Here is a 15,526-nt window from a genome sequence, read left to right on the forward strand (position 1 = left end):
CCTGTACTATGATTATGATTTATCAAAGTGTTTGGAAAATTTCTGTGGGCGGTGCATGGTGGTGTCCACACGGTCTGATAAAGAGAATAGGAAAGAAACAATTTGATTTAACTTTTTTGTCTTTTTATTAAACAAACATTACAGAGACTACGCATGAGGGGTGAGTTTTGATGATTCTGAGATGCTTACCTCTGACTCCCAGTTGCTTTTTTATAAATTTTAGCAACTGGCTTCGTCAGCTACTAGTTCTTGGAGTTCTTCATGAGGTGTGAGTAGAGCAGTGTTTGCAAAAAAAAGTTGAGGGAATGTTGACTGACTCTGTTGTATTGTAACTTATATTGGTCTATTTCTTTATTAAGAACAAAATTGTCTTTTCATTTTGTAACCTTTCGTATATATTGTCATTTGTCTTTGTATTTGTAAGTGGAGTGAAAAAATACAAATTAGTAGAGAAAAAGATGAGGGTGTGCTCTTGTGTCATGTAACTCCCAAAAATTGTTTGAGGGTGTTTAGGGAGAATATTATGTACTTGTGTTTTCTCTCTTCAAATAGTGGATTATCATCATTGTTTGTGGATGTAGGCATACTGGCCTAAACCACGTAACTCTAATGTATACTTTAGATTTCATTTTATTTCAAAGGAATTGATTAACATGAATAACGAAAGATCGACAAAAAATACATACATACATATATTATTTCTTCTTGGAAGTCAGTGTGGAACAATATTTATAAGTTCATCTCTTGAGTTTTGTTAAACTAATTAATCAAGTCATTAATTTTAATCAAACACTAATCCAATTATTGATTGGATGAACTTTTACTTTAAAAAAGCAACCACTATGAGGTTGAATTATGGCAATGGTGGAGCCAAGACTTTAAAAACAAAGTTGCAGACAGTCGGACTCTCTGCTTTATGAGCACGCTGTCCATATTCCATTTTACTTTTTCTTTATTCATAGTGAAGTGTTGAGAGAAAAAGGAAGAAACCTCTCAAACTTTTCATTTTCTAAGTCTCTTTCTACTTCTCCCAAACTCTCCTAATTTCTCCTTTTCATTTCTAAATTATCACAAATTCAACAACTCAAAAGCCAAATTTCATCTCTTCATCTTGCAGATACTGCTTGCTCAGAATCGACTGTTAAGAAATCCAGAAGATCCTCATATACTAATTACAGGTAAGGAAAAACAACCACTTTTCAAATATTCAAGGATTCTTTTATGCTTGTATCTTCAAGGATCCTTTAAAGTGAACCAGATAAGTTGTTTAATCCTCTTAGGATTATATCTTCACTACTGGATATGTATGTTAATTTATTTTAATTGATATTATTAATTATTTTAAATTTTTTTATTAATATAGTTTATGTTTTATTATTTTTAAATAAATAAAAAATATCAATAAATGAATATTTTCATAGTAAAATTAGATAATAAAAATTACTATTTACCAAATTTACAACGCTTTATAGCTTTAGAGACAAATTATTCTCACAGATAAACAAAGAAAATATATTACATAATTTATATATGATGTGAGATAAATTCATCTAAAACATATTTCAATATACTGTAATTCAAATCATCTCTTAATTACATTTCTTAGAAGCTTTGAAATTTTTGAAATAAATTATATTTGGAATTTTGATTTATTAACTCTGTTGTTTTTATAGTAATTGTCATTGTTCTGTTAATCATTTCAATTGTAGAGAAAATGAAGAAGATAAGGCAGAGAAAGTTAAAATTCTGTGCAACTGTAATATCGAATGTCTTTTTAATTATCATCCTTCTCTTTCTTGATTGTTGCTCTTCATCTGATTATCATCCCTCTCTGTATGAGAATTTTAATTCATTTTTATCATTTCTTCCTGTGTAGTCAAAACCATGCCAGTGGGAGAAGTCTTCCTTGGTGCTTTTCTTCAGGTGTTGTTTGATAGATTGGCGCCGAGTAAGCTGTCGCTCTTTCCGTGTGAAGATGGGATACGTTCAGAGTTGAAGCAGTGGAAGAGAAAGTTTTCAATGATCAAGGTAGTGCTCAACGATGCCGAGGAGAAGCAACTGAAGAACGAGGCTGTGAAAATGTGGTTGGACGATCTCCAAGACTTGGCTTATGATGTGGAGGACATCCTGGAGGAGTATGCCACTCAGGTTGTAGAGCGGGAATTGATGACAGAACAATCGACACAATCGACAAACAGAATTGCTGATTATTTCACTTCTTGGACTCCAAGTGCTCTGATTTCCCAGGCTGATATGAAGTCCAAGACAGAAGAGATAACTAGACGTTTAGAAGATCTCTGTGAAGAAAAGAATGATCTTGGTCTGAAAGAGATTGCTGGAGGCTCATCTACTATTGCAAGGAAAAGACCACCTAGTACATGTGTCCCAACTGAACCAGCAGTTATCGGAAGAGATGCTGATAAAGCCAAGATACTTGAAATGGTGTTAAGCGATAAACAGAGTGGTGGCAGATTTCATGTAATTCCCATTGTTGGGCTAGGAGGAGTTGGCAAAACAACGCTTGCTCGGGAGGTATACAATGACAAGGCAGTGGCAGATTTCAATCCAAGAGCATGGGCATGTGTTTCGGATGACTTTGATGTTCTGCGTATCTCCAAGGCAATTCTTGAGTCAATCACTGCATCAACTTGCACTCCAACGAACTTAAATGAAGTGCAGGTTCAGCTGAAAAATAATATAGCAGGGAAAAAATTCTTGTTAGTCTTGGATGATGTTTGGAGTAAGGATTATGACTCGTGGGAAGTCCTAAAGTCTCCATTCTTGGCTGGAGCGCCAGGAAGTAAAATAATTGTAACCACACGCAGAAAAGATGTGGCATCGACAATGGAACTAAAAGTATGCTATAATTTGGAGCTTCTGCCGGAAGATGCTTGCTGGGCCATATTTGAGAAGCATGTATCTGGAAGTAGAGTTATTACTGCAGGAAAGAATATGGAATTACTCCAGCAGAAAGTTGTTAAAAAGTGTAAAGGCTTGCCGTTGGCAGCAAGAACGCTAGCTGGCCTTTTACGCTCTAAGCAAACATATGATGAATGGGTGGATATATTGGACAGCGAAATTTGGGATTTGCCTGAGGAAAGTAATATTCTCCCTGTCTTAAAATTAAGTTATTATCATCTTCCGTCACATCTTAAGAGATGTTTTTCTTATTGTGCAATTTTTCCGAAGGATTATGAATTCAAGAAGGAAGAACTTGTACTTTTGTGGATGGCAGAAGGACTTATTCAACAGTCAAATCATAAGAAGCAACTAGAAGACCTAGGAGGCGAGTATTTTTCTGAGTTATTGTCAAGGTCAATTTTTCAACAATTGAGTAATGATAGTTTGAAATTTTTGATGCATGACCTTGTCCACGATTTGGCCCAGTGGATTTCTCGAGGTACAAGTTTTAGATGTGAGGATGAATTGAGTGTCATGCTAATAGAAAGACATGAAAGGATTCGACACTCTTCATACACATTTATACGGTATGAAGTTGAAAAGAATTTCGAAGTCTTCCATGGACTTGAAAAGTTAAGGACGTTCTTGCGAATTTGGGCATCAAAATTAATATTTCGTAACAGTTACGTAAGTCGGTCAGTCTTTCCCAATTTATTGCCGAAGCTCAGAAAATTGAGATCACTATCTTTAACAAATTATTCAGCGATTGAATTACCTGATTCAATTGGGGATTTGAAACATTTGAGGTATCTCAATCTTTCTAAAAGTCAAATCACAAATCTACCTGAGTCAACAAGTTCACTATTCAATTTACAAAGTTTGTTATTAAGTTGGTGTTCTCATCTCAAAAAGTTGCCTTTAGAAATGGGAGATCTAATCAATCTTCGCCATCTTGATATTAGAGGTGCAATACTTATAAGAGAGATGCCTTTGGGAGTGAAAAAATTGAGATGTATTCGAACCTTATCTAATTTTGTTGTGGGTAAAGGTGTCGGATCTAGTTTGAAAGATTTAAAAGAATTAAAGTTTATTTGTGGAGAACTTTATATTTCAAGGTTAGAGAATGCAATTGATTGTCATGAAGCAAGAGATTTTATATTGTGCAACAAGAAGGATTTAGAAGTGTTAGTGCTAGAATGGAGTTCTTCTATGCCCTCACGAGATGAAGAAGCAGAGAATATTGTTCTTGACATTTTACAACCCCATACAAATCTTAAAGAGCTCACAATCAACAATTTTGGCGGCAAACAATTTTCATCTTGGATAGGAGATCCATCATTCTCTAATATGGTTTCTCTTAAATTGGGTGAATGTGAAAATTGCAAGACCTTGCCTTCGATTGGGCTACTGGGCTCACTTAAAAACCTCAGCATCAAAGGGATAAAAATGCTTGAAAAAATTGGCTGTGAGGTGTATGGGGAGAGTTGCTCAGAATCTTTTCAATTACTAGAGACTCTTTGTTTTGAGAATCTGCCGGAATGGGAGCAGTGGGATCCTTTTGAAGAAAAGGAGCATGTTGAAAGGTTCTCTTGTCTCAAAGAGCTTTCCATATCACAATGTCCTAAACTCTCTGGAAGATTACCTAACCGTCTTCCGTCATTAGAGAAACTTGTGATTAGTGATTGTCAGCAATTGGTGGTTTCGTTCACAAGCCTTCCACTGCTCTGCCGTTTAGAAATAGAAAGATGCAAAGGCGTGGTATGCAATAGTCCAATTGACTCACGAACACTGAATCCGCTTCCTTCATTGGAAACTGTTGTGATTGATAAATTTGAGGAATTAGGGATTTCTCTCTCAAGCCTTCCAATGCTTCGCTCCTTGAAAATAATTAGATGCAGCAGAGGCATGGACTACCCTCTTCCTTTATTGGAGATTGCTGTGATTAATAAATGTGAGGAATTAGGGATTTCTTTCTCAAGCCTTCCAGTGCTCCGCTCGTTGCAAATAAGTAGCTCAAGTGAGTCCCTAATTAGTGAAGAATCAAATGTTCCAGTGTTCAGAAGGTGGACCAGGGAGGGATTTCAGAAATTAGAAACTCTAGAAATTGTTGGTTGGGAAGAGCTCACACATTTGTGGGGAAATGAGATTTTTCTTGAGAAGCCACTACAAGGTTCCCACAGCTTCACCTCTCTTAAAGAGCTATGCATGAGAGAGCTTCCAAATCTTGTTTCGTTTCCAGATGGTTTTCTTTCCTTACCGACAAAAGTTGAAATTAGTGACTGTAATGCTATTACATCATTATACGGGGGCTTGAAGCACAACAATGCACGTGTTGAGCACTTGAAAGTCGATGGTTGTAATTCTCTATCATTCATTGTGAGAGGCCAACTACCTTCGTCTCTAAAAACCCTTTGGATGGCCAACTGTAAAAAATTGGTGTGTATTTGGGAGCATACTGGTACTCCTTCTCCATCTTCTTCTAATGCATTGATGGACAAAGAAGATGTGGATAACACCACCACATCTCTTCTCTGCAAATTGGAAATATATGGCTGCCGCTCTCTTACGTACTTATCATCGATATACCAGTTACCTCCAACACTCACAGAGCTTAGAATTTTTGGATGTCCAAATCTCAGGACGTTGCTATCTGGGGGATCAACTCTGGAGGGCCAATACACTCTTTCCAATCTAAATCTAATTGATATTCGGGACTGTTCCAGTCTTGTTTTGGGCCGGGAAATTGTGCTTTCTAACAATAATTCAGTAGTTATTATCGATCAATATGAGAAGATACAAGCACTACCAAGCCGCATGCACACCGTCAAATCTGTTCAACACTTACGCATATCGGAATGTCCAAGCATGGCATTGTTTCCAGAAGAAGATATTCCCACCAATATAACGTCACTTTATGTTGGTGAACCCAAAATCTACAACTCACTGGCTGGGTGGGGCTTCCACAAATTCACCTCTCTTAGAAGCCTCTCAGTTAGTGGATGCCCAAATGCAGTGTCTTTCCCTGAGGAGGAGATGGGAATGAAGTTGCCATCCTCTCTAACTGAAATGAGTATTTCAGGATTCCCAAAATTAAAATACCTATCTCCCAAGGGTTTCCAAGATCTCACCTCTCTTGAAAAATTGTGGATCAATGATTGTCCAAATCTCACATCTTTGCTAGATTTTCCATCTTCACTTCTCCTACTATCTATTCATTGTTGCCAAAATCTCACATCCTTACGAGACCTTTCATCCTTGTTTGTTGAACTATGGATTTCTAGTTGCCTAAATCTAGCATCCTTACCAGACCTTCCATCCTCGCTGCTGCAACTATGGGTTTCTGATTGCCCTTTGCTGAAACAACGTTGCAAAAGGGATAAAGGACAGGACTGGCCCAAGATAACCCACATCCCTTGTGTTTTGATAGATGGGAAGTTCATCCACGATCCAGAGGAAGAAGAATGAAGTCAATTTGCTTTCAGAATGAAAAAGGCTGAATCTGTCAATTACCTCACTTCATTCTTATGGGCCATTCAGGTCTGTCAATTTCTAGAACCCCACAACATTAGCTTTTATCAAAACGATTAGATTTTCATAAAACAGAGTGTTCATCAATAATTATGTTGTTCTTACAGGATCAACCAAACAGTCAATTCTGGGATGCAGTATGACAAGAGTGGCAATGACAGTACTGATTTATAAAACTTAAATTAAGCAGTGTACAAAGTTTTTAAGTGAGGTAGTTAGTTAAAAAATGTTAGAAGTGTATTGAAGTTTTAAAGTTATTTGACCATGCCTAAACTTGCAGTTTTATAGGTTTTACTATTTTTCAGCTCTGTGAAAACAGAGGCTAGTAACAGAGCTTACCACATTGCACATAACCTATTATTTAAAGTGGCATGAAGTAACCTTTCACTCATCTTGCAATGAACTCAGGTTGTAATTGATAGAATTTGAGGTGGGTCTGACTTCTCACCCAATAAGGTCTTATTGAATGGGAGGATTACCCCTTCTTATAAACCAGTAGGCTTGAGCATGCTGAGTCTGTGTGGAACTCCAACACGCCCCCCCACGGTCAAGCTCATATGTTGGGTCATACCTGTTGATAGAGGTAGTTGCTAGCTCTAACTCTTCACTCGTTGGTCAAACACTCAGCTCAACTGGGTCTAGCTTTGATACCATGATAGAATTTGAGATGGGCCTAACTCCGAACCCAATAAGATCTGGAGTCAGGTCCACCTCAAATTCTATCAGTAATGCTATTGTATTCCTTGTTATTAATGTTTTTCATATATTGTTTTTCAGAATCAGACGGTTGAAGTCATCCTTTTTTCAGAATCTGAGTCTTAAAAGCTTTTCATTTTATTAGAGAGTGAGCTTAAAGGAAGCTTCTTCTTATAATAGTGGCAACATCAAGGTTTTATTAAGGAAAGCCAGTTGATTTGTGGTCAGTTAACAGGTAGCCTTTCTTGTAATAATACGTGGAGCTCAATCTTTCATGGCATGGAATGTCAATTCACTTGTATCATTTTGAAGCAAGTGGGCAATTTAATCCAGAATTGGAATACAAATTCCAGTAAGAATTTAAGACTTAATGCTTGCTGCATTATGATGAATTAAATTTTCATCTCTGTTGCTGAAGTTAACTGCTTCTTCACCTCATTGATTCTCTGAAATATTCAGGGTTAAAGGTAATAACAGAAATTTGAGGAATGAGTCAGATTCTGATATTTACAATAGATTATAAATTTGGTTAATAATAAAGTTTCTGATACTATGGTTGCAATATTTGGGTTTGCTTTCGGATTATCAGTTCATGCTCTTGATGAGTGGACCAAGAGTAAGCTTGATATCAGTAGTCTAAAGTCTTTAGACATGGAGAAGTTCATCCAGGTTTCATTAACATCCAGTTGGTTTGTGTTTTGTGGATAGGTAGATCTTCTTCTAATGAGACAAATGGAGCTGATTCAGATGTTGACGGCAACAATACACTCTTCTAAGTAGAGTTTTGATTATATATATATATATATATATATATATATATATGCGTGTGTGTGTGTTATTTCTACGTAATTGCATGCATTTGCATTTTCTTCATTTACCTATTGTAATAGGATTTCTCAAGAAGGGTAAGGTTCATTATGTCCCCCCTTGTCTAGGTGTATATTTTTTAATCAATTAATAAAATTTCCTCGTACCGTCGAGATTCCCTAAAAAAGGAGATAAAAATAATGAATAAATACTTCAGAAATTATTTGTAATGAGAGTTTTGTTTTGTTGAAAGTTGCTATTATTGGCTTGATTAGCTGCTACTTTCTGCAATTTGGTGTTGGTGTTAGAATGCTGGAATCCTGTTCAGCCTTGCAATAATGAAGATTTGCAGTTTTTGGGTTGTACTGTGGTTCAAATGTTTGAATTTTTGTTGCCGAAGATTCTCTTAAAGCCTTTCTAAGGTTATGATTTGCTATGGCCATGGCCATGGCCATGGCTTGTTGTTACTTTGCAGAAAACGAGCTGCTGATATTTCTTCTTGTTATAAGACAATGTTACTTTGTTTAACAGCTCATGTTCTTGTTAAAGCTAGAATGTATGATGATGCCAAGATGATAGCTAGGCAGTTAGCTCACATGGGTATCGGTCAAAACTCCGTTTTTGGTGCTCTGATTAATACATACCCTCTTTGTAATTCAAATCCCTCTGTTTTTGACTTGTTGATTAGGGTTCATAAGAGAGAAGGGATGGTTGTGGAGGGGTTGGAGACGTTTAGGTTGATGGTTTTTAGAGGGTTTAATCCGTCGATTTTTACTTGTAATATGATGTTAGGATGTTTGCAGAAAGAGTGTGGGGTTCGGTCAGTTTGGTTGGTTTTTAGGGAAATGCTGGCTAGGAAGATTTGTCCTAATGTTGCTACTTTTAATGTGTTGATAAACGTTTTGTGTGTGGAAGGGAATCTTAAGGAAGCCGATTATTCAGTGAGAAAGATGGAAGAGAGTGGTTATGTTCCCAATTTAGTGATTTATAATACTTTGCTCAATTGGTATTGCAAGATGGGGAGGTATAAAGCGGCGTTTGTGCTGATTGATCATATGGGGTGTAAGGATATCAAAGCTGATATATGTACATATAATATGTTTATTGATGATTTGTGCAGAAGCAATAGAAGTTCAAACGGTTATTTACTGTTGAAAAATATGAGGAAGAGGAGGATATCTCCTAACAAAGTCACTTATAGTACTCTTATTAATGGGTTTGTTGGGGAGGGAAAGATTGGGATTGCAATTCGGGTTTTTGATGAGATGTCAATTCTTAATCTTTCACCAAATCGTATTACTTACAGTGCTTTAATTGATGGACACTGCAACAAGGGTAATTTTGAAGAAGCTTTGAGACTTTTGGTTAGGACGGAGGCAGTTGGACTAAGACCTAATGAAGTCAGTTATGGGGCTCTTTTAAATGGATTATGTAACATGACAAGTTTGACTTAGCAAGGGGTTTCCTGGAGAAAATGAGGACTGACGGAATGGTTATTGGCCATATAACATATACATCAATTATTGATGGGCTAAGCAAAAATGGGTTGCTTGATGAAGCTATGCAATTGCTCGATAATATGTTCAAGGATGGATTGAATCCTGATCTTATAACATTTTCTGTAGTTATAAATGGATTTTGCAGAGTGGGAAAGACTAAAAAAGTGAAGGAGTTATTATGTAAATTGTATAGAGCTGGATTTGTTCCTAACGACATCATATACTCTACTTTAATCTGTAACTTCTGCAAGATGGGAAATGTTGCGGAAGCATTGAAGGTCTTTTCAGTTATGAGTTGCAATGGTCATGATTCAGATAAGTTTACATTTAACGTATTGGTTGCTTCTCTATGTAGAGTTGGAAAAGTTGGTGAGGCAGAAGATTTTATGCATCACATGAGCAGAATAGGTCTTGTCCCTAACTCAGTGACTTATGATTGTATTATAAATGGCCATGGAATGTTGGGCAATGGGTTAAAAGCATTTTCTGTGTTTGACGAAATGATTAAACTAGGTCATCACCCAAGTCATTTCACATATGGTAGTATACTTAAAGGACTGTGCAAAGGCGGTAATTTGCAGGAGGCAAAACAATTTTTGAATAAGCTTCACTACATTCCTTCTGCTGTAGATACTATTGCCTACAACACAGTAATTTCTGAGGCATGCAAATCTGGAAAATTATGGGAGGCACTGGTCCTTCTTGATCAGATGGTACAGGATAAATTGTTGCCTGATAGTTATACATATACTAGTCTTCTTTCTGGGTTATGTAGGAAGGGCTAAGTTGTTTCTACTCTTCTTTTCTTTGACAAAGTGATGGCAAAAGGTACTGTTCCAAATGAGGTAATGCTTACCTGTTTGGTTAATGGCCTTTTCAAGGCTGGTCAATCAAAGGCTTCTTTGTATATCTATGATGCAATGGAGAAGGAAGGCGTCTTCCCTGACACTGTTAATGTGCTCTATGTTGCACAGTATCATGATAAGGAATGGCCTTTTGCCTGACAAGTTAATGTGTCATTCTCTCATTCTTGGATTCTGTGAGATCGGTATGGTAGAAGTAGGTGTTAAATTCTTGAAAAAGATGGTAGTAGACGGTACTGCAGCTGATCAGCTTGCTCTTAACATGCTTATAATGGAGTGTTGCAAAACTGGTGAGTTGGGGAAGGCCTTTGATCTGCTAAATGTTATGAATAAATTGGATATAAATACCTACAATGCTATCATAACTGGACTTAACAGAGTTTCCGCTTTCCAAGAATCCCATTCCGTTGTGCATGACATGTCAGAGAGGGGTTTCACACCTAAACTTACACAATGTATACCTTAATTAATGGTATGTGTAGAATGGGTGATCTACAAGGAGCATTCAAGCTAAGAGATGAGATGGAGGCACTTCAAGTCAGTCCCTGTGATGTAGCTGAGAGTGCAATGGTGAGAGGGCTTGCACTATGTGGGAAGGTTGAAGAAGCAATGCTGGTTCTTAATTGCATGCTGAGGATGAGACTTGTTCCAACTGTTGCTACTTTTAAGACTCTGATGTACAAATTCTGCAAAGAAGCTAACTTAGTAGAGGAACTGAAGTTGAAAGGCATAATGGAACACTGCAGAGTGAAGCTTGATGTGGTTGCATAAAATGTTCTCATTTCAGGCCTTTGTGCACATGGTGATGTTATGGCTGCAATTGAACTATATGAAGAGATTAAACAAAGAGGTCTTTGGCCCAATACCACCACCTATACTGTTCTCATTGATGCCATTTCCAAGGAGGAGAATTTTGTAAAAGGTGAACTGCTTTTAAAGGATTTACAGGAGAGGAAAATGATATCTTGGGATTGGGATGGAAGCACTCAACATTTGCATGAGGGCTTGATGATTGTGCTGCAAAAGTTGAAAACATTTAGTCGCAGGAGAAAAAAATAGTGCCAGAACGAGTAGAAAATCCATGTAATTGGGTTGAGCACACATAGTGTAATACACTTGGAGCTCTAGTGCCTTGTGATTTGGTTCTTCTTTATTTGATTAATTCTTTTTTTCTACAATATTTCTTGTTTACTTCAGGACTAATCTGTTTTATGCTCTTTTCAGAGTATTTTTATGAGTTATTGTCGAGATCAATTTTTCAATAATTGAGCATTGATAGTTTGAAATTTGTGATGCACGACCTTGTCCAAGATTTGTTCCACGAGATTTCTCAAGAAACAAGTTTTAGATTGAAAGATTAATCGAGTGTCATGCAAATAAAAAGACCTGAAAAGATTTGACACTCTTCTTACACATTTAGAGAGTATGAAGTTGAGAAGAATTTTGAAATCTTCCATGGAGTTGAGCAGCTAAGGACGTTCTTGAGAATATTTTAGCCACAAAGTCAATACATGAGAGGAATTTCGTAAGTAAGTTAGTCTTTTGCAATTTATTGCCAAAGCTCAGAAAATTGAGACCACTATCTTTAACAAATTATTAGGAGATTGAATTACCCGACTCAATTAAAGATTTGAAACATTTGAGGTATCTCAATATCTCTTATACTCAAATCACAAATCTTCCTGACTTAACAAATTCACTATTCAATTTACAAAGTTTGTTATTAAGAAATTGTTTTGTTCTCAATAAGTTGCCTCTATAAGGAAAAATTGATTAATCTACGTCATCTTGATATTAGAGGTGTAATAACCCCTGCCCATGCCGACGTCTCAGGACCCCCTAATGTTGCCTTAGGGTTTAGGGGTTAATGTTGTCGTCAGCCGCCACGTCCCGATTCAGGGATTTTGAACCCGATTCCCTTTCAAAGCTCGTGTGCTGGACGCTATCGGACAGACTTCTCCTGTCTCTTAGGATCGATTAACCCATGTGCAAGTGTCGTTCACATGGAACCTTTCCCCTCTTCGGCCTTCAAAGTTCTCATTTGAATATTTGCTACTACCACCAAGATCTGCACCAATGGCCGCTCCACTCGGGCTTGCACCCCAGGTTTTACAGCGACCGCCGCACCCTCCTACTCATCAAGGCCATAATACTTATAAAAGAGATGCCAGTAGGAGTGAATCAGTTCCCTTTACAAAATCTTAGTTCTATAACAGTAGAAAGTTGCCCAAATCTTGTTTCTTTCCCAAAAGATGGGATTCCTTAACACTGAATTAGAAGCCGTTATAGAGGATGTGAGAAACTACAAGCCCTACCTAGTCACATGCACACCCTCAAATCTCTTCGATCCCTAACCTTACGGAATAATCCAAAAATGGCTCTCTCCCGAACAAGATATTCCCACCAATCTAACATCACTTGACGTTGATGATCCCAAAATCTACAAACTCACTTGCTGAGTGGGGCTTCCACAAACTCGTCTCTCTTAGAAAACTCTGTATTGAGGGATCCCTAAATGCAGTGTCTTTTCCAAAGGAAGAGCTGCCCTTCTCTCCAATTTATTTGACAATTAGAAGATTCCTGCAATTGAAATACCTATCTCCCAAGGGTTTTGAAAATCTCACCTCCTTTGAATGGTTGTCTATCATTGATTGCCCAAATCTCACATCCTTGCCAGACTTTCCGTCCTCACTTCTGCAACTATTTATCAGTAGATGTCCTTTACTGAAACAACGATGCAAAAGGGATGAAGGACAAGAGTGGTCTAAGATAGCCAACATTCCTTTTGTAGTGAAGTTTTTAAATGAGCCAGAGGAGGAAGAATGAAGTCAATTTGATTTCAAGAACGGTTGAAAAGACTGAATGGTCAATTACCTCACTTCTCTCGTGGACTATTCAGGTATGTAAATTTTCATTCATCACCATTAACGTTTTTTAAGAAAATTTTAGATTTTTACTAGCCAGATTGTTAAGACAATTTAAATTCTCAATGCTGATTTGTTGAAAAATAACAAAATACTCACAGTATAAAGTCTACAAAGTCTGTCAGGTAATTAGTAAAATTATTTTTTTATATTGCAGTTTTAAAATTCTTTGAGCATGCCCACCTTATAATTGTTAGTTTTGCATGCAAACGAAAGAGAAAAACAGAAAACAAAAGAGCAAAACCAAGTCTGCAAATAATGCTCTGTTTTTTATTCAAAAAACAGGGGTAAAATATATACACGGCAACGTTACTGTTCCATCAAAACATTTCAAATTTCAAATTTTAAACTAACTCCACCAACTAATACACTTACAAGCAAGTGAGACATTACACTTAACCAAACTTAATACACCTAAACAAGTCAATGAACAAATCAAACACAGTGACCAAAAAACTGCTTCTGCATGAATTACGGGAGATCAACAGGCGTAAAATTGCAGTTCAAAATTCTGCCACCTTTCTGAATTTCCAGCAGGATATCACCCTTCAACAATAATCCCTCCCTAAACTTAGAATTTTAAAGGTTGATTAGACGGTTTTCACTAATTTTCAGCTCTGTGAAAGTACAGACTAATTTTTATGTTCTACAGCTTTTGATGTAAGTACGCAACACAGGCTATGCTTCAAGGATATATTTTAGGAGTTTTCTTACATAGTTAGGTTGTGAAAGTTAATTAAGTAGGGCTACTGTTGCATTCCAGGTTAAGCTTTTAGTTGCCTTCCGAAGTGTGGTGACTCCAGGCTGCTGGCCTACCATTGTTTTGTTGAAAGTTTTTGCTTCTGGCTTGCTTGAAAACAGAGACTAATTTTCATGTTCTGCAGCTTTTGATGTATATTATTTTCTTACATACTGAAGTTTCTATGTACTTTGATCGCTAAATTTGTATTTTTTTTTTTTTTTAACAGATGATGACTATATGTTATTGATGACTGGACTAAATGAAAGCTGTGATTGGGGAGGTAGAATTTTTGATGGATCCGATCAGTATTCATTCCTTTGCTAGTTTTATCAGAACTTGGTTCCAAAGGCTTGATATACTGGTAAGCTAGTTGGTAGAATTTCTTAAATGGGTATTTTATGAACAAGACTGAACTTAAAATTAATGCACATTTGGCAGGTAAATAATGCAGGAATCTCTTGAGCCATATTTGATGCTGAAGCTTTTATTAGCTTAAATCTCAAGAGTGGTGAGGTAAATAATGCATTTGTGTTTTTACACATGATCATACAAGTTATTAACAAGCAAATTATAGCTATATGGATAAAGCAATCCTCACCTTTCATATAGATTTTAGGTGAAAAGGCTCACTTGGTGAAACAAATTATGAAACAAACAAACTTATGAGACAGCTGAAGGGTGCTTAAGAACTAACTACTATGGAACTAAGCAAGTGACAGAAGCACTTATTCCACTTCTTCTACAGTCTGATTCAACAAGAATAGTGAATGTCTCCTCAGCCTTGGGGCAGTTAAAGGTATTAGAACATCAATTCATCTTTCTTGCTGATGTTATGTTACAAAATTTGAGTGAGTCACATTTTCTTACTTCATTGTAAATTCATCTCAGTTCCTCTCACATGAAAGAGCTAACAGGGTACTCAGCGACATAGATAGCCTGACTGAGGAGAAAATAGATGAGGTGATCAAGGAGTTCTTGGAGGACGCTAAGGAGGATTTGCTGGAAACCAAGGGGTGGCCTATTAATTGCTCTGCATATGTAGTCTCTAAAGTTGCTGTTAATTCCTATACAAGAATTTTGGCCAAGAAACTGCCTAACATAATCAAAAATGCAGTTAATCCAGGTTTTGTCAAAACAGACCTTAGCCATAATTATGGGCAGTTCACTGTTGAAGAAGGTGCAACAGGACCTGCTGTGATGCTGGCTTTAGTGCCTGACAGTCGACCATCTGGCCTCTTTTACAATCAGATTGAAGTGTCAACGTTTTGATATGAAGCATCATAAGAATGTACTAAGAGAATTTTGATTTCCTTTGTTGCCTAATATTATTTCACTAATCTGTGACTTTCTATAGCCACAGCCTATGAAACTGATGTACTTTAATTGCTGAAATTTCAGAATAATAAACTTGAACTCTTGCTTCATGCAAAGAAAGTCTGTGATATGCATTTAGAGATTGGGAAAAGTTATCTGGTGCTTGTTGCCTCCTAGAATTCAGCTGCCTGCATAAGAAGTTCAAAGATTTGGGCATTTAAAATTTTGAAGTTCAACATACAAGTTAACTTG

At 36.9% G+C, this 15,526-nt stretch overlaps 3 protein-coding genes across 3 annotated transcripts; all 3 read left to right on the forward strand.

Moving 5' to 3' along the window:
* Window positions 1-981: 981 nt before the first annotated feature.
* LOC116117860 (putative disease resistance RPP13-like protein 1) lies at window positions 982-8,095 on the forward strand. Its single transcript, XM_031403870.1, has 4 exons — window positions 982-1,178; window positions 1,877-6,438; window positions 6,537-7,012; window positions 7,207-8,095. Exon 2 carries the CDS (start codon window positions 1,885-1,887, stop codon window positions 6,364-6,366), a length of 4,482 nt encoding a protein of 1,493 aa, XP_031259730.1. The 5' UTR covers window positions 982-1,178; window positions 1,877-1,884; the 3' UTR covers window positions 6,367-6,438; window positions 6,537-7,012; window positions 7,207-8,095.
* Window positions 8,096-9,350: 1,255 nt separating this feature from the next.
* Window positions 9,351-10,349, forward strand: LOC116117862 (pentatricopeptide repeat-containing protein At5g55840-like). The gene has a single exon (XM_031403873.1). It carries the CDS (start codon window positions 9,407-9,409, stop codon window positions 10,214-10,216), a length of 810 nt encoding a protein of 269 aa, XP_031259733.1. The 5' UTR covers window positions 9,351-9,406; the 3' UTR covers window positions 10,217-10,349.
* A 4,269-nt stretch (window positions 10,350-14,618) lies between these two features.
* On the forward strand, window positions 14,619-15,310 carry LOC116117863 (salutaridine reductase-like; the record flags this gene model as incomplete). Its single annotated transcript, XM_031403874.1, has 2 exons — window positions 14,619-14,756; window positions 14,849-15,310. Coding segments are annotated over 2 exons (519 nt in total), but the record flags the coding sequence as incomplete, so codon positions are not given.
* Window positions 15,311-15,526: the final 216 nt, after the last annotated feature.

The sequence above is a fragment of the Pistacia vera genome, unplaced genomic scaffold (assembly GCF_008641045.1).
Source record: "Pistacia vera cultivar Batoury unplaced genomic scaffold, PisVer_v2 Contig824, whole genome shotgun sequence".
Lineage (NCBI taxonomy): Eukaryota > Viridiplantae > Streptophyta > Magnoliopsida > Sapindales > Anacardiaceae > Pistacia > Pistacia vera.

Bases quoted from the DNA above. Each gene is read 5' to 3' on its own strand.
- LOC116117860 (XM_031403870.1), top strand. From the start codon at position 1,885: ATGCCAGTGGGAGAAGTCTTCCTTGGTGCTTTTCTTCAGGTGTTGTTT.
- LOC116117862 (XM_031403873.1), top strand. From the start codon at position 9,407: ATGAGGACTGACGGAATGGTTATTGGCCATATAACATATACATCAATT.